We start from the raw sequence: 26,310 nt of genomic DNA on the forward strand, positions 1-26,310 counted from the left end.
CATTGTTTTTTTAAACAACTAAGATCATTCATTTGAGTCTTTTTTTTATTTTTTTTATTTTTTTTTTATTTTTGGTGGAATGTTGCTTCCCATTCTGTAAAATAGTTTCATACAGAATGCTTCTGCATGTAATGAGAAAGCTTGTTTTCTCTTTTTGACTAACCACCAAATGCACCAACAAACACAGAGATACACAAACATGTCTTGACAAAGCTAGAATGCAAAGAATGTGTGAGGGAATTTAGGATTTTATCATATAAATGATTATCTGGCAATAAATATACTTGTACAGTTATGTCAAACTTGAAGTTTTAAAAAAGTTGTGACCTTATATTGAAAAGCTTATACATGAAAACTGAACTGGAAGTGAGACAATGGACACTGTCAAACCGATATGTCTAAGGATTTGTCATTCTAGACTCTTTGGAACTAATACATTGGAAAGACAGCCATGGACTTCTGGTGTGTCTACTTTTTGTCTTCGGAAATGGATGTACATCTAAAGAAATAATTGCAGTTGTCAGTTGTTTAGAAGTGCTTTGGGGTGCTAATGGCTTTAAATTGGTAGCAATGCTGCTTAAAAATGCATTAATTGTTGTAAATAACTTTGATGCATGGAATCATATATACTCACACACATTCTGCAACTTTTTCATGCACTGAAACCAAGTCTGAAAAAGAGCTTGATATTCTACCTCTTTTATGGCATACACTGACATGTTATGGCCCAGTGGAATATTTTAATTTAAGGATTTTATGGACTAGCCTATTTATGAAAAAAAAAAACTGTACACTACTGACGAAAAAACTGTTGTTCTGTAAATATGATGCCTAAAAAGAACATTTAAAAACAGCTCTATTTAATGAACTTTTAATGCAAGTTATGTAATATATTAAAAAGAACACATGAATAAATGTATACACATCAAATTAATTTGGAAAGTTTTAAAATCATTTAGTAATTTCACTATTATTTATTCATGCGTTGTGTCTATTTTTAACAATGAAAAATACACATTTAGATTTAGTTTGAAAGTGAAAAGTCTCTGGTGAGAGGCAGTGTCTGTTTCTATAATAAAGGCTTGATTTCTTATGGCGGAGTCTCTATCGCTATCACCGGTGGCCATCTTGTCACAGGCAAGCTTTCTGGCAGGCTCTGTGGTACCTGATGTAAGAGTGATCAGCACGAACACAAATTATCTCGTTGAAATCTTGACGGATTTACAAAAAGTTTGGTTTCTTACAAACGTTATTAACATGGCTATAATTTTGGATGATTATTTATTTATACACTTATTATTCATAAGTATACATGCAGTGTCATAATTTACTACATATCTGGCGTTTATAACATACCAAACCGGTGGGGAAAATCGGTAGAAAATTGAGCAAGTTATGGTTATTTAAAAAGTACATGCACCATTAAATGCAATGTTACGAGTGACGGGTGATCGAGCTGTCTGTGACAAGATGGCCGCCAGGTGCCATCGGACAAGGTTTTTTTTTTTTTTTAAACGATCGGTTGAACTGGTTCACAACCAGCGGTTTCGAAACTTTTTTGTTAGCATTTTATCATAGACTGTATTTTTTTAAGTAACCCTTTATACGTAAAATATAAAGGTCACATGCATGTATTTTAATAATGGCGATTTTTTAGCTTTATTTCAATTAATCGTGCGGCCCCGTTAATTTATTTTAATGTTTCATTCGTTTTTGTTAATTATATTCATTATATTCCCGAACTCCTGTTTAGGAAACTGTACTGCACGATACGCCATGACCATAGGTGCGTTCCATTCGACAGGGTCCCTACGCAGTGTTCACTATATGATGTCTATGGTGTTCACTGCTCCCTAAGAATCGCTGTTGTTTGAATCAAACTGTTTGAAAGAAACGATTCTTAGAAATGAATCGCTTTCGCTGTAGGACTTTTATTTTGAAACTGAAGTTGATTACGTCGCACATGAAGATGTAAATGTGGCGGGCCACTTCATACAGCTCCAGTGTATTTTTCTTAGTAGCATTCATTCTCTAGAAAGCGACAAGTATAGAAATGTGGAAACTGCAAACATCCGAAGCTGGAGGTAACGTTTTATGTACAAAATCACTCGGTTTTTCGGTGTTTTAGAGTACTACGGCAGCACTTAAAATCCAGACCAACTGCAATCCATTCAAGCAATAAAAATGGTAATGTAATATGTTTCCGTTTACGTTACATAACAAGTCTTCCTGTTTATTGGACGATTTTTAAAGACTTGTATACAGTCACGGATAGACACTGAGGCAGAGTGTGACAGTGTATCAGACACTGATGTAGAGTTGGAATTGATAATTTTCTCAATAAGAAGTAGGAAAAATTGATTTTATAATGTGAATCAATCAGTTACTTTCAAAACGTGGCTCTGGGTTTCACAATTCAGTCACAAAGGTTACCACTTACATTTCTTATGGTTATGATTTTCATCAGACAGATCCACATCAATAACAGACCCCTGAAATATTTTTTGTAACGTTACCAAGCAGACATCATCTTTCTGACTGCCATTCTGTTGACATGAAATCAAGACAGTTTGCACTTTAACTAATGGACAACTATAGTTCAACAACACTTTTAGACCCTTCAAAAGTAAATGGTGGTTACAAAAGTGGTTACATTTTATTATTGTTGTTTACAGACAAAGATTGTGTCACAAAACAAGAGAAATTCCCCACGTTTCCCCTAATTATTATCTAGATAGCTTGGGATGCCTTAATTCACATCTTTCCTTTATGTTTCTGAAGGGGAATGTGTCGTTCTGCTCCCGGGTCAGGAGTATGTGGTCGGCCGTAAGAATTGTGAGATTCTGTTGTCCAATGATCAGTCCATCAGCCGTGTACATGCCAAACTCACTGTCACTGAGCAGGTCAGTAACTCTGTGCTGTATAATGTTGACTAAAAAACAAAACAAAGAGATTCTTCCATGAAGAGATGTTTAAGTCCGTTAATACTATGACTGCTTCTGTACATCCTCCCACTGTCATTCTTATACACCAAACCACCATAGTGAGTGAAAGGTGTGCTCATATTGGAGAATATGATAGCAATGCCTTTGACTTATATTGTCAAAAACATTGTTTGCACTTTTCTTCCAACATGCACAAGTCATCTTGGCTTTGTTTTTCCTTGGCTTGCTTAGTCTGTTCGTATATCTTAGTTTGCTTAATGAGATTGTCTTAAAGGCAACATTATGTAAATTGTTTTACAAAGAAATACAATTTTAATTTACCACTTATTGTTTTGTGTGTGTGTGTGTGTTATTTTGCTAATTAGTCAGCAGAAGTTTAATCATGTGCATCATTATTTCCCGTAGTCATTATTGTTGTGGAGTCCTTATTTAAATTCAGGATGCAATAAATTATATTTGTATATTACTAATAGCTTGTTGGAAAGTTTTTGGGGAAGAAAATTAAATGTACTGACTTTGAATACAACTAAGAATATAGATTTGTATTGCTAAATCCATTAGAAATATAAAAGATATTTTAAAAGTACATTAATTTGATATAGGTATTTTAAAAATGGTCAAAAATGTTAAAACTATACTTTTTCTATTTTAATTAATGTACTGCTTTGATTGATCACTTGTCATCTTTTAAACAATGGTATATGATAGTACCGCGGTACTGAATTACAATACCAAACCGTGTTGAAAATATAAGCAAACTTCAGTGCTGTCCTCTTAATAATCAGTTGCATACCTTTTTTTAAACTAACAAAAATAATCTTTTCCACCCAACATTCAAATACAATAATAATACACTTTAACCACTTAACTGTCACCGTCCCACAGGTGGGACGTTTGCCACTATATTTTTAAAACAATAATATCTTAGTAAATACCTTAAATAATATTGACAAACTATATATCATTTGAAAGCTTACAATCTCTAGTTTCCATATTTGGTGACTGATTTTCAAAAAATATTACAGAGGAGCCATAATTTATCAATATAAAACAAGAATATTTTCATACTTATAAGGCGTGTTCAGACCTTTATTTTAAAATAGCAGTAAACATGAAAAATCATGAAAAAATGGTAGATACCTCAGTTTGTTTTCATGCCAAAAGTTCAAAAGATAGAATCCATTCAATTATTTTGGAAAAAAAAAGGTCTGAAAAGTTTGAAATATCAAGAAAAATATAATAAATTCACCATTTGTGACGTGGCAGCTAGCTATGACTTACATGCGTGTTCTTTGTATGTGTTTCTTAGAGGTTCAATTCATATCAAAATCTGCCAAACTTCCCATGCTACTTCTGAATAGGATCTCTACTTCAGAAATTGTATGAAAATTGTGAAAATAATGGTTCATATCACTCAAAACACGAATGGAAATGCAGACGCCCTTATATGGGCAGTAATGGAGTCTGATTGTGCCCTAGTGAAAAAGTTTGGTACTGCGCTCAAACAAAATCTTACTGAAAGCTCATTTTTTGAGATATCAACCTAAAATTTGAAACACAACTTGTTCAGATTTTTGGCTTTGATCTTTCTGACATTTTAGAGTAGCCCAGGTTTTGAAAATATATATTTTATGTAAAATATGAATAATTAATATTTTTACATTGTACATTTCCATAAACTCAAACTTCTATAACTTTTTTTCTGTTTCACTTTCTTAATTTATTTCACTTTTACAAAAATCTGCCAAATGTCTTCTTTAAAACAAGACCAATCATATGTCTATATTCCAAAGCATTCTTGAATTACAACCATTTAAGTTCGAAATGTGCATTTTCATGTCTATTTAAAAAAGGGGGGGTGACAGTTAACAGGTTAAAAATATAACAAGCAAACAGTTGTAGATATGGACTTGTGATTGTGCTAGAAAAAAATCCAAGAAAAGCAATGTATTTGTGACCAAATATTCTATGGGTGTGCAACTCTCATTGCATGAATTCACAATTCACATATTAATTTGCAGATTTGCTAAATTTATCTATGACTTCACATTTTTATATGAGTGTGTGTTTATTCACTGCATCAACTGTAGCAAAAAAGCTAGTGCGTATGTGCGTATGGGAGCGTATGTGACTGTGATTCAACGAATAGGATTTGTGCACCTGCAGTGCAGAATTTAAGAAGGTGCTGTCTTTGCTGGAGAAAAAAAAATCCAACAAAACTAAAAGATTTTTCTCTGTGACTTTAAATGTATTGATAAATATGTGTGGCTATTCTCTACAACTTTCTCTACAAATTCAAATGTCACAGGTGTTCAGTTGTTTTGCTCCAAAAATACCTTCATAAATACCTTCATAAGAATTGATAGTTAAAGGTGGGGTATGTGATTTTCTTTTTAGACCTTTTTTTTCAAAATCACTTGAAATCCTATTCCTAACCAACTTACAGGCACTGAGTTAGAAGCACTGAAATTAAAATTAAGCAATTTAATCATCTGTGGAATGAGCAGGACTCGAAAAACCCCAGCCAATCATTTCCAAGACCACCTAGATTCATTGGCCAGAAAATGCGTCAATCAAACGGTCATACCATACCCCCCCTCCCCCCATCCCCTTTGTGCGCATGTCCCCTTCGTGCGTATACTCAAAGTTTGTAAACCAGTCACAGTTCGTGCAAGTCGCCCCGGTACACACACACACACACAGAGAGAGAGAGAGAGAGAGAGAGAGAGTAAGTGCAATCTCACGCATCTGAGTTTTGCAGATGCATGATTGCATGTCCATGTTCTTCAAATGGGTTGAGTCAGGGCCAGCGTTGGAGGAAAGAAGGTAGGACCTTCTGAGTTGTGTATTTTTTAAAATCTAGTGGCCGTTTTGCAAATCCCACACCCTACCTTTAAGTGTATCATGTTTAACTTGAGATGGTGTTCCAGTCTGTAAATTTGTGCTTGCAGGTTTCATGCCCTAGAGGGCCCTGTTTCCCTTACAGCTGTATTTTAGATGGATTAGTTAAAGGGCATCTATTATGGCATTTAAAATGTTCCTAATATTCTTCTGAGAGTCCCAAACAACAGTTTTACATGAATGCAATGACAAAAAACACTTTTGTTGTCTTTTAATATGCATTTATTTTTACCTGATTTGCTCACCGACTCCCAAATGATTCGTACAACGACTCATTTCTCCAAACCACTCCTTTGCGTGACGCTAATTGGCGGTGATTGGTCAGATGACCCAGTCAGTTATTGTTTGTTAGCCCAACGTATAAACATATTGATAAAGCACTGCAGTACAACAAGATGCTTTATTCTTTATGACAACTCCAATAACAGCGACAAATACGCACAACCGGCACATCCAGGAACTTAACTGTCAATTTTGTCCCCCCCCCCCCTTTTGGGGAAAACAAACTAGACTCCCCATAGACTTCAATACAAAATAACGGCAAAAACCAACGTCCGTACACAGCCGACAGGCGTAAATAACTTAAGAAATCACTTATATAAAACATGTCAAGTATATATGTCCACCCTGCCTGCCATAGAGCATGAAAGAAACAGACGCAGCATATTGTGTTGTGCGTATACTGTTGTGGTATCGTTGCAAATATGAACTCTAATAACCACCGATTCCTCACATGCTCGTCCCTGGTAAATGAAAACAAAGTGGCTGAACTATCTTTGCGTTGTAGAACACGACGTCTTCTCGACATGATGCTATTCATCTGAAGGATTTGTGTTTCAGACTTCAAGTTTACACTTCCATCTGCGCGTGCAGTAACTGCTTATGTTTCGTATCTATGTCACTACGAAACAGCTAATGACTCGTTTCAAAAACAATTCATTTCATAGACTCAGAGTCGACTCTCACTTTTGAAAGACAATAACTTTATATACAGTGCACTTTCAGATATAAATCTTTGCAGGATGTTTTCATTCCCTTAGAGCTATATTCCACACCACGTGAACAGTCATTTTCAAAAATCCATGATAGGGGCTCTTTAACAGTGGTTTGTGGTAAATCTTGAGTCTGACAGGGTGCTTTCTTGTTTTTATACTGTTGGCAGGCAGTCACTCTGAAGGACAGCTCTAAATACGGCACTTTCATCAATGATGAAAAGCTTGAGACTGGCTCCACAAAGACCCTCCAGACGGGAGACAAAATCACATTTGGTGTCTTTCAGAGCAAGTTCAGGTTTGTATGTGACTATGTATTCCTTTGTGTATGTAAGGATGCTTTACAAATGGCTGATAGTGGTAAAGGAATCGATGGGCCAAAAATAAAAATAAATGACCCATATGTTGTTCCAAAAGCCTATGGTGCTCCGTCTGTGCACTAAAATTGGAGCATCTCTGAATGCACTACAAATGGAGAACCAATTGAGGACTGGACACTTTTTCCCCCTTGTTGCTACAATAAATGATTATTGAAGCTTTCGAGAAAATAAGTTAGCTTGATCACCAGAGTTATTGTAGGGAAAAGAACTGATAAAAGATGTAGTGAAGCAGTTCTTCAGCAGAGATGATAGTTAATCGCTATGAATGAAGAAATCACTAGTTAATACCACTAATAAGGCTCAAAATAGCCCCACACTAACACAGTAGCATAATGAGGGTCCCTACATGCAGAACGAAGCATTGAGAACTTTGTAAGTGAAATGATTGTTTAATAAGAAGATATTTTATAAAGTCAGTCCACTTCGTGTATACACAGCAGGATGCATCTTGGTCAGGTGGAAGCGGGCAGGGATTGAACCACTAACCTTCTGATTTTTAGACAACCTACATGAACCACTGAGCCACTGCTGTCCAATTTTGTGAACGTATCAATTAGACCAGTTTTGTGATTCTGATCAAACAGTTCTTGAAAAGATTCAACAAAAAAAAAAAAAAATTTGTTCACAAATGGGACATTGTTGCTTACTTTATTTGCTTTAGGCTATTCTCTCATTATGTTTAATGCTTATGTATTTAGTATTGTATTACATTTATTTCTGATATTTATGAGGCCAATTATAAGCACTGTTTCCCCTCCCAGTTTGGAGAAAGAGTGCAGTGTGGTGTGTTCCTCGTGTCTCGATAATGAAGGGAAAGCCTCCCTCTCTCAAGATGTGCATTCTATCGGAGGGCAACTTGTCAACTCCTGGACACTTGAATGCACGCATCTCGTCATGCCCACTGTAAAGGTTACCATTAAGGTAAGAAAGCCGTTTACCTCTTAAAGGGATAGTTCACCAAAAAATTGAAAATGTTGCAATCATTTACTCAGCCTCAGGGTGTTCCAAACCTGTAAAATTTCTTTGGTCTGTTCTTTGGAAACTCAACAGTTCTGGGGTACCATTGACTTTTTTTTCACAGGTTGTAACAACCTGAAATGATTTCAGAATTTTCACTTTGGGGTGAATTATATCTTTAAGCACTTCATTTGATCCTTGAGGGCTTATTCAGTTCCCTGGTGAACATGCACTGAATCAATGTCTCTTTTGGCAGACGATCTGTGCGTTGCTGTGCTGTCGGCCTATAGTAAAGCCTGAATTCTTCAGTGCATTTAGCAAGGCTGTGCAGCAGAAACTGCCAATGCCTAAAGCTGAGAGGTACAGAATGTTTCTTTTCTCGCTCGCTCACAGTTGCTTGTTCTTTTTCATTTAAATAGCTGTGACGCAATATTTTGAATCGACATTATAGATCAGATGTTGCTGTGTTTTGTGTTGATCAGATTTAGGCCTCCGATTGATGAGCCCAGCCTGGCTAAAGAGGACGTGGATCTGAGTGCACGACCCGAGAGACAGAGCCTCTTCAAGGGGAAAACTTTTCTGTTTTTGAACTCTAAACAGGCAAGAGGGATTGTTTAACTGCTACTAATATTATAAATTATACCATTACTGTAACTATTAACATTATATAATTTATTATGACTGTTATGCATTAGTATTCAAAGGGTTGTTTTGGAGGGAGAGAAATTAACTTTTATTCAGCAAGGATGCAAAGAAAGAAGATTTCCATTTCACATAAATGCTGTTCTTTTGAACCTTCTATTTAAAAAATACTGAAAAATCCTAATCCCAAAATAAACATTAAAATGATTTCTAAATGATTATGTGACATTGATGACTGGAGATTAAATGTGAATTTAACTTAAAAAAAAAAAGAAAAAAATCTTACCAACCCCTTACTTTTGAACAGTATTTAGTAGTGTATTTATGAATTATACAACCTACTTAGTCATAGTTAGAACAATACATAAACAATTATTTCCACTGTTTTCACATATTCACATTGACGCTGTTGTTGTGTAAATGAATGGTCAGAAAGAATGCATTAAAAGTTTGACATATTTTATATACATTAAAAGCTGGATATACAGTGGGGAGAACAAGTATTTGATACAATGCTGATTTTGCTGCTTTTCACACTTACAACGCATATAGAAGTTACTCTTCATACTATGAGTCACAGAATTGAATACAAAAATCCAGAAAATTACATTGTATGATTTTTTTTTTTTTTTTTAGGGAATTCATTTGCATTTCATTGCATGATACACAGTGAGGAAAATAAGTATTTGAACACCCTGCTATTTTTAAAGTTCTCCCACTTAGAAATCATGGAGGGGTCTGAAATGGTCATTGTAGGTGCATGTCCACTGTGAGAGACATAATCTAAAAACAGCTAGAATTCTGACCCTCAAAGACCTGTTAGTCTGCCTTTAAAATGTCCACCTCCACTCCATTTAGATGCACCTGTTTGAGGTTGTTAGCTGCATAAAGGCACCTGTCCACCCCATTCAATCAGTAATAATCCAACTACTAATATGGCCTAGACCAAAGAGCTTATTACCATACGATGACAATTTCAGACCCCTCCATGATTTCTAAGTGGGAGGACTTGCAAAATGTTTTTTTGCAAACTTCAGATGGGCCTGAACATTCTTGAGCAGAGGGACCTTGCGGGCGCTGCAGGATTTCAATCCATTGCAGCGTAGTGTGTTACCAATAGTTTGCTTGGTGACTGTGGTCCCAACTGCCTTGAAATCATTAACAAGCTCCTCCCGTGTAGTTCTGGGCTGATCTCTCACTTTTCTCATGATCATCCTTGCCCTATGAGGCGAGATCTTGCATGGAGCTACAGACCATGGAGCTGGTGGTGGAGAGGTTGGAATGGAAAATACAGGTTCTGTGGACAGGTGTCCACTGACATTAGGACATTAGGAGGACTTTCTTAAAGTGACAGGGCTAATCTGTGTTCCACATGGGAACATAACCAATCTGTGGGAGGCAGAATTCTTGCTGGTTGGTAGGGGATCAAATACTTATTTAATTCGATCAAATGCTAATCAATTTACAGCCTTTATATAATGAGTTTTTCTGAATTTTTTGGTTGATATTCTATCTCTATCCATTGAAATAAACCTACCATAAAGATTATAGACCTTTCATTTCTTTGTATGTGGGCAAACCTAACATCAGCAGGGGATGAAAAAATGATGTCCCCCACTGTATTCTGGTTTGGCTGCTGGCATCGTAATGGGATGTGGCCTATTTCACTAAATATGAGGCCAAAGGATTGTGACTATTGTCTCACTTTCATGTTTCCTCCTATCAGTTCACATGCCCAGTTACTACATGTTAAGAAAAATGTTACCTTTATAGATGTAAACAACACTGGTCCAGAAGCACTTCCTGTTTCAGTTTGTAACTGTTTTCTTTATTTCACATGTAAAGAAAACATCTTAAAGATGTTTGTTTAACTTTTTGATTCATATTTATATGTTCTGTTGGTTGTATTTTATCCCAGCTTTTATGTAGTGTTGAAACAGGAAGTGCTTCTGGACCAGTGTTGTTTACATCTTGCAAAATGGTCTATACCCAAGTCTGTGCAAGTTTTTTTCTTCCTAAGGCATCTTCATTTTTGTTAACTTACAAAAAGACTCCTTCATTTTTACTTAATTTCTCAAGTATACTGTAATGCTGGACAATATTACCAGTTATGAGCACTCTGACCTTTCTTACCAATTTAATGTATTCTTTATCTTTTGATCTTTTTCCTCTGAAAAATCTTAATTCACTTGGCTGTTAAATACAGTGAAAGTTGGATCATGTCACATAGGAGTTCATCCCTGCTGTTCTGTATTAATCAGGAGGTGTAAAACAGTGCTGATTAGCTCTGAGTAAGAGCAGACCATGTGATGTCGAACAGCTGGTATATTCGCTGTAACCAAGCCAGCAGGTTCGTTTGTGAGCGAATACCTGCTGATAGAAACTACAGCAGTGCAGTGGGGTCACATGGTCATATTCTTTTTTGAGGGAGGGAAGTTTTTAACCTCTGGAGACCCAGAAAGTTAGTTTTTCCAAAAGGTCAAATTTAGTTTTTTAGTATTTGGAACAGTGTTGTCATAATATTATTTACAAATAGAGTCAACTTATTTTCATTTTGGTTTTAGTTGTGTGCTGGTTTTCATTTTTTTATTTATTAATTTATATTCAATTTTCTTTAATTTTCTAAAATATTATTTCAGAAAAGTTGTTAAGGTATTTATAATTGTATATGTTTTTTTCATTTCATCTTCATTTAAATGAACCATAAATTCTTTACTGATTTTTACAAAATTAAAACTAACATTTTTTTTAAATGTATGTTTAAAGCAAACAAATGTTCAATTTCTTGTTTTGTGACAAATTAAAAGGCTCATCCTGTTCATCCTGCTTCAATTACATCAGTTTAGTCTTAATTTGCAGTTTAATTTTCTCTCTTGCAGGACATAATCTGTAATTAGGTTAAAACAATTTAGAAAATGATTGTAATCCCATCTGAATTACAGTCAGTGTTTTATTGTTGTAGTCACTGATGTTTTGTGTATCTTTTCAGATGAAGCGTTTGAGTCTGGCAGTGAGTTGTGGAGGAGGGATGTTTCGGCTTTTGGATGAGGGCTCTCTGCCCGTTTCACTCTTGGAGTCGAGCAGCACTTGTGTGGTTGACATGATATCGGGAAACTCCCAGGTTGTGATCCCTCCAAACTCCAAGAAGTGGGTGGATTCTGTGGCCCAAATTCTGCACAGGTGTGTGTGTGTCTATTTTTTGCGGATTCGCCATTCAACCTCTCGTCTGACCAATACCCCTTTTTCGGATTTACTCTTGTTTCGGCCACATCTCTTGTTTGTTTGTGCCAGAACACGCATTCCTGCTCCATTAGTGCAAAAATGCCCATTATTTTAAAAATAATGAAAAATATCATTAAATATAATTAGATTAAGTATATTAAAATGTATATATATATATAAATATATATATATATTGCATACATTGTGGAAAAATATATTAAATGTTTTACTTTACTCATTTTTGTTGTTCTAGTCAGATAGCTCAATCTTTTCTGATCTTTTTTCTTTCTAATGTTTTGTCTTGTTCACACAGAAACGGCTTGCGCTTTATCACAGAATCTGAGATTGGATTGGCTGCCATTCATGTCAATAATCAAACATACTGCAATCCCTGTTCTTCTATTCAATCTGGTGGGTTTACATTCACATGCGGTGCAGACGGACTGTTTTAGAACATTACTCTTTCTTAGTATTTTTTTTTTCAGTATGTTAACTGACTGAATAATGATGAATATGATGAGTATTGATTGTACTTTATTTTTTTATTGTGTGCATTATGGACTTTTCATGGCAGTGAATTTGATAACTGGACTTCCTGTTGGCCAAAAGGATTGGCTTTACGCAGAAACTGACATATCAATAACAATATCTCAACATTTCTTAACAGAATCTGTGAAAGTGAAGACAGTCATTTCTGCAGCAACACTTTCTCAGAACAATGCTGTGGATGAGACGGCGCTCGCGGCACCTTCCCAGAATATCACAGCCTATGTGGTCAACACTGAGCTCTCTCAGGACCCGAGCAGGTACAAGTCTGTGCCATGAATCATACAGAATACCTCTGTCTTCAAGAATAGAAATATAAAGCAAATTGGACCACCTTACTTCTCTAGATGTGGTGGAATGTGGATAGGGTTGCACCAGCCATCCGGAAGTTCTTTATTAAATCGTAGCGTAAAATCCACACTAGAGGCTTAGCAACTACTAGCTAGTTTGTAACTAACTCTGTACTTTATTTGGTTGCCTTCAAATATTATTTGGAAGCCTTCAAATATGTGAGCAAAAGTTGTGTTTAAAGGCTATGAATTTCACTTTATCCTTCATTCTTTCTTCTCTTGTCTTGCCTCACGTAACATAAACGCATTTAACATGTGGTAACACGTATTTCTTCATTTCGTGTTTAAAAGTAGTTTTCCATGTTTTTGTATGGAGATGCTTGAAAAAGCATTCAGTTGCGTTCTAGACACTGGAACAAGTCTGTGACAAAACTCAAGTGTTTTCCACATACCATTCAGATCAGAAAGAAGATCAAACGCACTTGTTAGAGGCACGATCACAACACAACACAATCTGAAGTTAATACATCGTTCGACTGGACATAACTGTTTTATTAATATAAATACAATATAGGATATATATGTTTGGCCGTGTGATATCAGGAAGCAACGTAATAAGCACATGACAACAGGAGGTTGACAGCGATGCGCAAATCGAGTTACCCCTCCCACTTCTGCTAGTTTTACTGACATATCTTATCTTGTGCAAATTGGCCATTAATATCACAGACGTCCTGTGGTAAAATTACAATACTCCATCTACCCTTGTAAACTTACTCCCATCTGAATAGGGGTTTAGTGTCCATTTAAGTCTAAACTAGACTGGCTGTAACTTATGCACTGCTGGTGCAACTAGTCCCTGAACCTCAGAACAATAATCTAACATTTTAAGTGGTGTTCAAACCTTATAACTAGAAGTAGCCTTATTTGACAGCTTTTTGTGCTTTAAAATGAACTAGACTTTGAGCAAATGCATTTACTTTTGGAACTGAGTCAACAAATTAGAGTGAAGCAAACAATCAGTTAATTCAATGTTATAGTCTGATTTCTCCATCTATCCAGTGTTGGTCCTTTTTTAAAAATTATAATTATTGGATTTGTTTTTTTATTTGTATTTTTTTAAATAAACCAACCAATTCACAGTCTGCGAACCAGAGTTCAAAAACCACTGTTTTACAGCACTTGCAAATAATGATAATAAGAAGTGTTAAAGGGTTAGTTCACCCAAAAAATGAAAATTATGTCGTTAATGACTCACCCTTATGTCATTCCAAACGTAAGACCTCCGTTCATCTTGGGAACACAGTTTAAGATATTTTAGATTTAGTCCGAGAGCTTTCTGTCCCTCCATTGAAAATGTATGTGGTATACTGTCCTTGTCCAGAAAGGAAATAAAAACATCATCAAAGTAGTCCATGTGACATCAGTGGGTTAGTTTAGAATTTTTTGAAGCATTGAAAATACATTTTGGTCCAAAAATAACAAAAACTATGACTTTATTCAGCATTGTATTCTCTTCCGGTCCTGTTGTCAATCCTGTCTTGTAAAGTAAGTCAATGGTCATATTTTCAGGATGGTTACAAGTGGAATGAGTGCAGTTGGTGAGACTCCTGAGAAGACACGTCCCGCAAAGAACGTGGAAAAGAAGGTATTAAATACTGCAGATGTAACAATAACCATATCTGATCATAAAATGTTTTCTTTTAATGCTAATGTTACAATCTCTAAATCCTAACAACGCTTGATGACATTTCGGAATATAAAAAAGATTGACCCCCTCAGTTTTGACTGCTCAATCAAAGTTAACCATGCCCTTATTTGTCATAAATTTTATATCTAAATACAAACTAATCTAACAAATTAGAAAAAATTCACCCTCTCCCAGCTATCAGGCACTTGGAACCCATCGAAAAATACAATAAAAGTACAAGGACCAACTTGTAAAAACATGAATTTATGCTGTGAAAACGGACATTTTAACATGGGGTCTATGGATATTTGCTTCCTTTTGGAACCTTTAGAATGTTGCCACTTCCTTTTAACACAATTTCACACAATATTCTCTTGAACCGTTTATTCGATATTGGTATCACTGGTATTCCTTATGCCTGGTTCACTTCATACCTATCAAACCGTACACAGTTTGTACAATTAAAAACATTTCATTCCCAACCTTCTTTTGTTAGCTATGGTGTCCCACAAGGTTCTGTCCTAGGTCCCCTATTGTTTCTAATCTACAACATCCATAATTCAGACTCGTTAGCTCAATTTAAATTCAAACTTAAACTCATCTATTCAGAATTACTTTTCTTCCATGACTACTTTGTGCACTTTTTATTACTGGTATTTTTTATTGCTATTGTTATTGTTATTTACTGTTGTTTTCTGTTTTACTATTGTTATTGCTGCCACTTGTTGCATGGTGACCTTGAGTGGTTTGAAAAGCGCCTTAAATAAATTGCATTATTATTATTATTATTATTATTATTAAGGAGGGCTCCACACTATCAGCAACCCATAAATCCTCATCCCTCGGCCCGGAACCTTCCACTTTCCACATCATCAGTGAGACGGTGAGGTCATCTGAGAGCTGCAGCATGGTTGAGCCTGAGCAGAGGATGAAGAAAGGTTCTGCACCTTCGGGCAGGGGGCAAGTTGAATTTGAAGGTTCTGGGACAGCACCTCTCAATGGCAGCACCACACTTAAACAGTCCCCCCAGAAACAGACAGCCCTCACAAACTTCTTCCAGGCTAGCGGCAAGAAAAGGCAAGTCTGATGCCACACCACATCACTAAAGCTACATTACATTACACACGCTGAAAGCCTTAATGCTCAATGCAGATTTTTCTGCTAAGATTATTGGTCATTTTTTTTTAAATATGGCCAATATCAGACTGACAGCTCACTGTCATACATTTATAAGATTATGTGCCGTGGAAGCCAGCGAATTTTGACGAGGATGAGGTCAAGTTTTGCTTGTATAGAGCTGTCACCGTATTACTTAAGAGTATAACAACTCGCCGTCCCTCCCCTGACTAACTTTGCTGCCGTCTTCCATTTTCAAAGAACTACCGTTATGTAAAATCTTTGGAGTGATGTCCATCAGCTCAGAGTTGTGACGAATGTCGATCTCGACTAGAGTAACATAAATGTTGCATGAATTCTGATATGCCTATTCTTTTGCCTGCAGTGTGAACGTAGCCATAGACATTTCAAAATAAATTGAACTTATTCAAAGCTGGATTTTCAGATGCTATTACTTCAGTCTTTAGTCTCTTGATCCTTCAGAAATCATTCTAATATGCCGATTTGATGATGCTCAAGAAATATTTTTTATTAGTATCAATGTTGAAAAGCACACACAAATGAAGTTAATACAGTTGCTTGCCTAGAATAAGTGATGTTTGTAGTGAAATTTATTTCATTTATTTAGTTTGTTTTCATTTTTTTCTTTTACTTTTAAATTTGTGCTTTATCAATATGTAAAGTAATGAGACAGAAAATGCTGCATGTAGTCTAATAAATGTGATTAAAAGAAGTCACATGCCTCAAGGACAACCAACTAATGTGTCTCAACCTCAACTGATCACTCATAATCAATCACCCAGGATGGACTTTAAAACCAGGTGTACAGGGTCCTGTGACAGTATTTTCAATTTTCATATTGAAAGGTTGCATGATGTTTGAACTATTTTATGATTATGTATCGTTTATGATTGCAGGCCCCGTGAAGACAGTGCCAATTCTATCCAGTCAGAGATCAAAATCTTCAGAAAAGACTGTGAAAATAAAAAAGACGAAATCCAGCAAAATTCCTCTGCCCAAAACCAACACAGCTCAGTGTCAAAATCTGAGTTCAGTGCCAGTCTGGGTCAGGCTTGTGGGTCCAGTCAAAACTCTGGCAGCAAAAAGAGGAAGGAACCAGAGCTAGACGTCCCATCAGCCCCTGAAGAACCTGATGCAGCTGCTGATTTAGAAATGTCACTTGAAGAGCTTGAATCCATAATGTCTGACGAGATGGATGAGCCTCCATGTGCTGCAGCTAATAAAAAACAACGTCTTGAGTTGGGACCGAACCGCACAAGCAATAATCCACAATTGCCCAATCAGCAAGAGGGCACTGAGTCCAAAAGCAGAAAAGACACAAGGAACAACATTCAGAACTTGCAGTTGGACAGAACAGGCCCAGCTTCAACAAATCAGGGCTCAGAGAGGCAGTCAAAGCAGTCACCCAATCAAACGCCAGATCTGGCGGCACATGGGTCAGCAAACAAGGGGAAAAGACCAGAACTTGAAGACGTCAAAGAGGAGGAAGTGTCTTTTGTTGTGGTACGGAGACAGCCATCATTTGTTTTTCATAAATATATTTTGTTTTTATCTATAGAACATCTAGTAATGTTTTTTTTTTCTTTCTTTCAGAATTCAAGGACTCCAATTGGCATTTCTCAACACAGTGTGAGTGTAGCCAATCAGGAAGTGCAGGTGAGAGGCTTAAATACAGACATTATTGTGAGTCGGTTTGACCAATGCTACCTAATAATACCGATCTTTTCGGGGTTTCACAATGGTCATGATCACAATGTTCACCCTGTTTTCCCTCAGTTTTTTGTAACCTTGTTGGTGTAATAAAATCTTTGTTGATCTAAAGGCCTCAACCTCCAAAACTGGATCTGAGAATGATGCTGAGCTGCCTAGGAGTCTCATACAGCTTCAGTTTAAGTCCCTGACTGTGAGCACCTCCTCTTCCAGATCAAGACCTGGCCCACTACAGACCCGTGACTCCAATGCCAAAAATGTCAAAACGTTCCGCAAGGTCTGAGCGAGTGTCTCATGCACGCTTCTGTAATATTATGGCAAAGCATCACAGTGTCTGTTTATCTGTGTATATGACAATTTAAATGGATTCTTCTGTGTGTGCATGTTTAGGCAAATGTCCCTGGATTTAATGGGCTGCCCAACATTATTGGAGGCTCGGATCTGGTGGCTCACAATCGCAGCAAGAACTCGGAACTGGAGGAATGGCTTAAACAGGCAACAGAGGTGAGAGACCATAGAAGCAAGGAAATGAGTGGCAACAATTCATGGGAAATGGGCATTATACATAGATTGTATTATATTTATGGCATTGCCTGTTATTGGATGTTTAATAGTGCCTTTTTTAAGAATTTGATTATTTTGTATTTTTTAAGCTCAATTATATTTAAAATCACTTATTTAATCATTAATTTTTATAATAAATATACTATATATATATATATATATATATATATAAATATAAATGGCTGCTGTTTTTCATTGACCATTTAGCAGGGGTGTTATTTTGCCTTTCATGACATTAAAGTATAGCATGAAAGAGATAAAAAAAAAAAAAGATTGTAATTTTTTTTTGTATTTTTGCTTGTTTTGAAACAGTAGTTTGCATACATTTTTTCCTTAGATAATTTTAAGGGACACTGCGTAGGAATTTTTCCCATCTATCAGTGTAATTGTATTTTGTATTCAAGCGAATTATGCTCTCCAGGACCTCGCTTTTTCAAATGTGTTTCATCTACGTTAGCCGTTATGTACCAGAAAGCTATGACAGGATGTCTTCTAATTGCACTTTATCAAGATTACATGTACTACTGTTATGCTGCCTATATAATGAATTACACAACCAAGCAATGAAAAAAGCTTGCAATTTAGGCCATAACATTGACTGTTGAGAAGAAAGTAACTTCAGCGTCCCTTAAATTTTTTACTTTTTTTGGCGATTCCTTCTCCTGTGGCTCGGCATATTTATGGTCCAACATTAAAAATAACAGTGCAATGCAGCCTTAAACTTGCCGGGGCAATGACAAGCGCCTCTCACTGCTCTGCTCCTCCGTTTCTGCTGCTTTCAGTCACGTGATGCTGGCTCTGAATGAAAACTCGTTGTGGAAACATGTTGGCCTAGCACTTTTTGTCCCTCTCTGCTATTATAGTTTTTCAAGATGGGGGAACGACATGGAAGCCTCCTTGGACCTACCCGTCCCATGTATATAAAGATAATAAATTCTTTGTTTACGAGGATAAGTCAGATAATTGGCAGAGGTATTTGTGCACCATTGAGGACATATTTATGAATAAAACTATTTTAGATAATGAAAAACCTAAAAAAGTACACATTGTCCCTTCAAGTTACTCTTGTGCAAAGCTTTATGCTTATCATACCATATAAAATGCTATTTTATACAGATGATTGCCAGGGTGTGAAAGCCTTTTGTCATGAAATGACATTTTGATTTTCCTTGGTAATCACTGTGCAATAACCATTTATTAAGAAATTAAAGCATCTGATCAAAAGTGACAGTAAAAACTCACATTAAACTTCCGGGTTCTGAACTGGTTGCAGTTCTACTCTGGGTCCAAATGAGGGTGCTCACAGGACAAGTGCAGAATGAATGGAGGTCTATGGAGCTATACCCCTAAAATTTACACATTACTGGGTGATTGATTTTTTTTTTAGAGTCACTTATTTGCTTTAAAAAGTCTTTTAACATGTCAATGACGTCATACACATTGTACGACCAGAAACCTGCTTTACGGCAATCCTTTGTGAATTAAAAGAAGGACTACCTCAAACCTTACTAGTGGTTGCCAAACCCTGACATAAATTCTCTCTCTTTTAGGAGGAAAAACAGAATGAACGGGAGGAGATTTTGGGAGAAGATTTGTTCAGGTATGTGGTCTATGTGATTGTGCAGACATGGATGGGGGGGTGGGACATAGATCAAACAGACATAATCAAGTGAGTGACGTCAAGTGGGACGTGAGCAATTTATCGCTCTTTTGAACCCTGTCTGAGATTGTCTGGTCCCAGTCCATTTCTCACTCATGCAGACAGTCGCCACCTGCCTAAACTAACACTACATTCAACAAGACACTGACCTCTGACCCCAGATATCAAGTCTCACAATGAGACAATAACCTTTGTTTTGACACACTATGGGCTTAGCCTGGAGTGGACTGGCTGAGACCGGTTTAAGCAACGGGATAGCGTTACGCACTGAGGCAGGCTAGGCAGAACAGAGGTATTGGATCCGATTCCCAGTATCGTGCCCCACTTTGAATCCTCTGTCAGACAGGCTCTCAGATATTTGGCGGTAGACTTCTACAGCTTTGAAATACCTTTGAAAACTTCACTCAACTGCAGAAAGTTTCTTTCGTAAAGTCACGCTTTTTATTAACTTGATTCATGAACTCATCAACTGTGTGTTCAGGCTGCTGATAAGCTACCAGGTCTGATACACCAGTGTCACAGCATTACGCATGAGTTCTTGAAGTGGGTGTTTTCTACTTTTAGCAGATCCTTCATTTTCGCAGAGCACGCTTGGAAAATATGACGTCAATGATTTCCCAACTGCTTTTAAGTCATTGTTCACAGTTGAGGTCACGCTGGGCTGTGATGACCCGTTGATATTTCTAACAAGCTCTTGCTGATTAAACACTAAGTGATTAGGACAGAAAATAAAGTGATGATTTAAGTTAGTGGTCAGTGTCTTTAGATTATTTCTTTGGTAGATTCACTCATATCAAATGTGTGTGTGTGTGTGTGTGTGTGTATATATATATATATATATATATATATATATGGAATGCAAATAATTGGCATAACTTTACTTTCAGATATTGGCATAGACTTTGTCCTCATACAACTGAAATGTCGCCACCATCTTGTGTCTTAAGGCCCGGGTATACTTAATTTTCTGTTTTCCGCTCCGTGCGCAAGCCTTTTAAAAGTATGCTTCTTTGGCCGAGCCTTTAGGCTTGCATCTTCTTAGATAAAAAAGAAGGGTTGGGCCTTGTCAGGCACAGAATTGTTGCCTGGAGACTGAACCTGGCTAACGCAGAAAAGCAGAAAAAACCTCCTGCCAAAGCAGAAAAACTCACACTCTGCCCTCAAACAGGCAGTCACGGCTGTGTGGTTGTGTCCAACACAACTGTTTGATCTCTGAATCAGCTCAGCCAGTCATGCATGGGGTGGGAACATCACACAGAAAATAAGAATGAAAAGAAAATGGCACCTCTGTTTTTCTAAAATCTGCTCCAGCTCCCTCCCCCAGGCTAATGAAGTGTCCCAGACATGTTTTATGGAAGGGGATGTCTGATTTGACGACCTTTAAGTAATGTTTGGTTTTTAGTGCATACCAGTTTATATCAATTTGCTCAGTTATTCAATCATTCAGACATTAGTTACTAATTGTCACCGTTTGGCAGTAATGGGGCAGGAATGGGCCTTTCTGGGAATGATGGTTGGACTGTATAAGTTACTTTTGTGTTGAATCTGTTTTGTTTTTCTCTTTTTCTCTCAGGTACAACCCTAAACCTGCAAAGAGAAGATAATAATGTTCGTAATACTCACTCAATGTTCATAAGGTAAATATCTGTGACAAGATTGCCAAGCAAAACACATATCCATTTTAATTAGAGATTTATTTGTCTATAATAAAAATACTGTGTACAAAACTTATATGTAATAAATGTTGAAGTTTTAAAAAATTGAGCAGTTATATTTCTTCCTTGTATTAATATCTCCTTGTGAAGCAGCTTCAACCATTCTGCACTGAATTAAAGCACTTTCCGTATTTCTTACAGCTCAGATTTGTCTTATGCTTTGGTTCCTTCAAGTGTACCTTCATGTTTTTAGATGAAATCTGCGGTCTAAACTGTCACTCCACACAAGGATACTCTCAGCAATCTAAACTTACAGTATGAATGGCTGAGGTGAAAACGTTATGCTTTAGAAGTTATTATTTTAAAGCATTATAACATTTATTTGGCACTATAGATACCTATGAAATGAAACATTTCACTAGTATTCAGTACTGTGAAATGCCTTATTGAGGAGTCAACGCCTGTTGCAAACCATATCACACGGATTAATCTGAATTCTCTGATCAGAAAATCCTTATTTAACTATTTTACTTAAAAATACCTTAGCGACTGAGACACACCATGGTTACTATAAATTTCAATGTACAGTAGGTTTGGCACTTGTTAAGAGTAAAGTTGGTTTGGATCTTGTCTGATAGAAAAGATACACATAGCTCAGGTCTTACAAAATGGCCTCCTAATATTTTTTTTCTTTCAGCAGTAATCCTTATAAATACCAAACTTGTCCAGTTAAACTTCTCTGTCTCTGTTGCTAAAGACTCCTCCTTGACTTATGCTGCTTCTCACACTTTCACTGAAGATGCTTCTCTTTGCTCTGCTCAACCTCGTCACTTCTCAACAGCAACAGTCTGTTGCTTGTGACGCCAATTATGAATGATGTTCAGTTGCTTTGATGCTTACAAATCGCTATCATTTTGAACAGCCCTTTAGGCACTTTCTGTGATGTAATGTAAGAGCAGATTACTAATTACAAATAACAAGGCAACTGACAGCAACAAGAGGTAAAGTGTACTCCATCTAGACTTTAAATGACAGACATTTTGGCACATTACTGTATTTCTGACCAGCAAAAAAAAAAAATGCTTTTATACGAGTCCACATAAGACTCCATTGGGAAGAGAGTAGCTTCTCCTAGCTTCTGCTCATTTTTATATATGTACTTTATTTTAGAGGTGGAAGGAAAGTTGAAGTTTCATTAGTATTCACTGCATACATCCCAAGATGACTACTGTCATGAAACAGCCTTAGACAAATCCTCTTCCTCCACCCCCACTTCCTTCTCTTCCCCGTCCTCCACACCCTCCTTCATCGGCGATCAATTTCCTGTTTTTCTTCATCCTCTGTTTCAGTCTCTTGAGCAAACAGCTAGCAATGCCAAGAGCGCCACCCTTCAAGAAGCGTACAAAGTTGTCACCAACAAGGGGTCCCATAGCAAAGAGCCCAGGCTCAGCATTGCACTCAAAGGTGTAAGGGTTTATGTCGACAGGATTCTGTCTGCAGGAGATTGGCCTACTGGGATCCAAGCCAAGGTACTGCCCTTGGTCCTTCAAGAAAAACAAGTTGGGATAGGTCCCGATCAGAACTAGCACCATTGAGACTTTGAAGACTCTAAGGACACCATTGGATCCCTTCATCACACAGTGCATGTCGGGCTGGAAGGAGAGCACACAGTGCTCAGGGAAGCTGGTGTAGTCGGGAAACAAAGATGGACTTGGAGCTGTTGGATTTGCAACAGGAGATGCTGGGTAAATTTGGGAACACATCATGTGGTAGACCCTGTGATATTCAGGGTAAACCGTCTTTGGCAACTGTTTAAAGATGAGACCTGGGTCATCAGTGCGCTTTCGGAATGCATGCAACACGGAAACCCTATGGTTCAGGGCACACAGCACTGCATCAGCTGCGCTAAGCCCCGCCCCCACTACCAACACAGGGTCAGAGGAAGAGCCCAGTTTGCCGTGACAGCTGACAGCCACCCCAAGGTCACGCACACTGTGAAACACATAAGGGAGATCCTCTCCCTCTACTCCCAATCGTGCTGGAGAGTCAGATGCCCCTGTTGCTAGGACAACATTCTCTGCAAATAAGCTAAAAGGGACATGAGTGTCACCTTGGAACTGTTGGTAGCCCCTGACCTCCCAGAGTCCTTGTGAAAGCCCTTGGGGCGCCCCAGTAGTCTCTTTCATTCCTTCTTTGCCTCTTTTATCTTCATCTTCCTCCCCAATCTCTCCCCATCTAATGCTATTCTCCATTCCAGTTTGTAACTCATTACTAAACCCATTTCCCACTCCATTCTGACCGTTCTCTGTGCTATTCTTATTGCAATTATCAAACCCATTTTTCACACCATTCAATTGACCATTTACAGTGTCCTTTTCATTCCCAATACTGCTTTCCTGACTGCGGTGAAGTTTTTGAACAGAGGTGACATAGGTATTGTCCACAAAGTTCTTCTGGAGACCCATGAGCTTGACATAATTTTTGTAGTAGGAGGAGATTTCATCTGGAGTGGCTCGATCATTGGACACCACCCTGTGAGAAAATCACACAGATGCACAAAGGAACCCATCAACCTCAGAACCTACTAAAACATTACAAAAATTAGACCATATTTCTGTTTGATAAGACCCGTGATATCATTGAGAAATACGTATGCAGAGATGTCCAATCCTGCTCCTGGAGGCCCACCTTCCTGCAGAGCTTAGCCTCAACTTGTTCTAACACACCTGCCTGGGAATTTCTAGCAATAGTGAAGACCTTGACAAGGTAGTTCATATGTGTTTAATTAGGGTTGTAACTAAACTTTGCAGTAAGTTGGTTCTCCAAGAGTGGGACTTGACGTCCCTGTACTAATGGAAGCTGCCTTAATCATGTATGCAGTTCTCCTCCATAGTGCATACTTCCGTTTGCCCAGAGTCAAATCTCTGTAGTTGACTCCTGGTAACTCCATCCATATACCAAGACTAATGGTCAGCATCGAACCTTCCATTGCCTAGGAGACCAGAAGGACATAGTTTGTCAAAGAAGGACATTTAGACAAAAAATATCTATCCAGGTTTTCTTCACATAATTTAAGTTGTATTGGATAACTAGCATGACAGAACATTCTCAAAGCTAACCTTACAGTTAGGGAAGGTTATTTTTTCAATTATTATTATTTTTTTTTAGCTTAGGCAGTTGTAAGTGAAGAGCATAAGCCCTACTATTACAAAAGTATCACTCACGTGCCATGCACCGCCAGGTGTAGCTTTGCCCAAGACCAGATGAGGAATGTGATGTTTCTTTTCCAGCCTCCACTGCAGTACAGAGGGGAACTCAAAGCCCAAATCTGCATTTGGATGGAGGAGTGTGTCTAAGAGCACTGCCACAGGGTTTCCTGAACGCCCCTCTAAACCTTCGCAAAGATACTCCAAATCCTACAAGACAACACAGCGGGCAATAGGTTTATTGCACAGTTGACTGTGTAACGTTTTTGATTGTTTTAATTGTTCACAGTTTTCTAAGTTAAACTCCACAACCTGTTTCACCACTCATGTTTGTACCTGTTCAGTGATAGGAAGATGCTTGGCTTCCTGTAGTTTACGAAAGAGGATGGGGCTTGGGTGCACAGCCATGGGATCTAAATAAGGAGTATACCCATTGAGAAGGTATGACAAGCATATTCCGGAAGGGCCATTACCTGTGAAGGGGAGATGGGAGAGAAGGTAACAATATTTTTGTGCATCTTTTATTCTTGTACAATATTATTATGAAATATTTCTTTACATCCATACTAACTAAGAGCCATCACGATTGGTTGATGCTGTAAACACCCGTCTTTCATTCATCTGATAATGTTTGCTCCTTGATGACTCACCAATGATGACTACTGGCACAGTTCGAGTACAGTCCCTCGGCACGGAACTTTCTTCCAGCAGAGGCATAGTGGTAGCCAGAATTAGAGCTGGCACTGATAAACACACACACACACACACACAAAAAAAAGACATCTGTCAATCAACATCAAATGAATCCTGGCTGCAACATATTAGCATCTTACAGTAATGCCATATAGGTGGATATTTGCTAAAACAGCCTTTGTATAGAAACCATTCCACTTTAAAATAGTACCTTATGGTGTTGTGATGTTTGCGTATTATTACTCGCACTGAATATCTGAAATTGATTAATGCACAACAAATACATGGTAACCAACTTGTGATAGCCTGAAAATTCTATTCTAAATCTTTTATCCGGTCTATTGTTGTTTTTGTTTTAAGCTTTAGAATGATTGCTGAGTGTACTGTACACAAGTCTATTTTGATGTGTTGTTGCATATTTACAAGCTATTTCTTTTCCACGTGAGAGCTTAGAATGTATGAAAGTGTTTTAATAACCACAGAACCAAATGTACAGCAATTTCTGCCCTCTTGTCATATCTTAAATATGCAAAAGGTTCTAATAACAAAAATGTCACCGACTATGTAGGCAAAGATGGCCTTGCTCAAACACTACCCTGCTGTGCTAATGCTAGCATTAGCACTGCCACAGCTTCCTGACAAAAGCAAATCATAATCTGTTTTATGGAGTGAGGCAGTGTTATATGAGCACACTCATTGTCTCGACCTGACGGGTGTAAATCCCCCCTGATTACACCTCAGTTTGGCCTATAATCCATGCTGCCCATGTTTATGTTTTTCAAAAAAAAAGTAGGCTTGGCATGCTGACAGTCGGCACATCGCAGCCACCCGTCCCAACCTGTTTTTCTTTGACCCAGGTTGTTTACTCTTTCCAGAGAGAGTGCGTGGGATTCCAGCCATAACCGGGTGTGAGAATGGCGGGACGGGGTGTGTATGGGGTGGAGGGAAGCATTGGCAGGGTTTGGAACTGGCATTTCCACCCCACTGCCCCATTTAACAGTCTCCTGACCACATTTACAAGGGGTACTCACATGGGCTGACCAGTGCTCCCTTGTTTTTTCACACTCATTTGTCTGTTTTCAAAAAAGATTTAATCCTCATAACGTGTATTGCGCTGCTT

At 37.6% G+C, this 26,310-nt stretch overlaps 2 protein-coding genes across 3 annotated transcripts; one reads left to right on the forward strand and one right to left on the reverse strand.

Moving 5' to 3' along the window:
• The first annotated feature begins 1,928 nt into the window (after positions 1–1,928).
• nbn (nibrin) lies at positions 1,929–25,258 on the forward strand. Of its 2 annotated transcripts, XR_016145730.1 has the most exons (19): positions 1,929–2,084; positions 2,782–2,903; positions 7,009–7,136; positions 7,980–8,139; positions 8,432–8,535; positions 8,658–8,775; positions 11,807–11,997; positions 12,353–12,450; positions 12,707–12,845; positions 14,448–14,523; positions 15,368–15,642; positions 16,599–17,205; positions 17,296–17,358; positions 17,525–17,689; positions 17,803–17,916; positions 19,527–19,576; positions 21,210–21,273; positions 24,582–24,733; positions 24,842–25,258. XR_016145730.1 is itself a non-coding variant. In XM_039679504.2 (17 exons), the coding sequence occupies exons 1-17, from the start codon at positions 2,054–2,056 to the stop codon at positions 21,238–21,240; spliced, it is 2,472 nt and encodes an 823-aa protein (XP_039535438.2). In that variant the 5' UTR covers positions 1,929–2,053; the 3' UTR covers positions 21,241–21,398. The 2 variants fall into 2 exon arrangements, 1 of the variants encoding a protein (XP_039535438.2); XM_039679504.2 differs by lacking the exons at positions 24,582–24,733; positions 24,842–25,258 and having other exon boundaries at positions 21,210–21,398.
• On the reverse strand, positions 21,312–25,231 carry osgin2 (oxidative stress induced growth inhibitor family member 2). Its single transcript, XM_089117642.1, has 5 exons — positions 25,148–25,231; positions 24,834–24,970; positions 24,516–24,707; positions 24,192–24,283; positions 21,312–23,823 (listed from the first exon to the last, which is right to left on the reverse strand). The coding sequence occupies exons 1-5, from the start codon at positions 25,212–25,214 to the stop codon at positions 22,536–22,538; spliced, it is 1,776 nt and encodes a 591-aa protein (XP_088973768.1). The 5' UTR covers positions 25,215–25,231; the 3' UTR covers positions 21,312–22,535.
• Positions 25,259–26,310: the final 1,052 nt, after the last annotated feature.

The sequence above is a fragment of the Pimephales promelas genome, chromosome 12, assembly GCF_988280905.1.
Source record: "Pimephales promelas chromosome 12, fPimPro1.hap1.1, whole genome shotgun sequence".
NCBI lineage: Eukaryota > Metazoa > Chordata > Actinopteri > Cypriniformes > Leuciscidae > Pimephales > Pimephales promelas.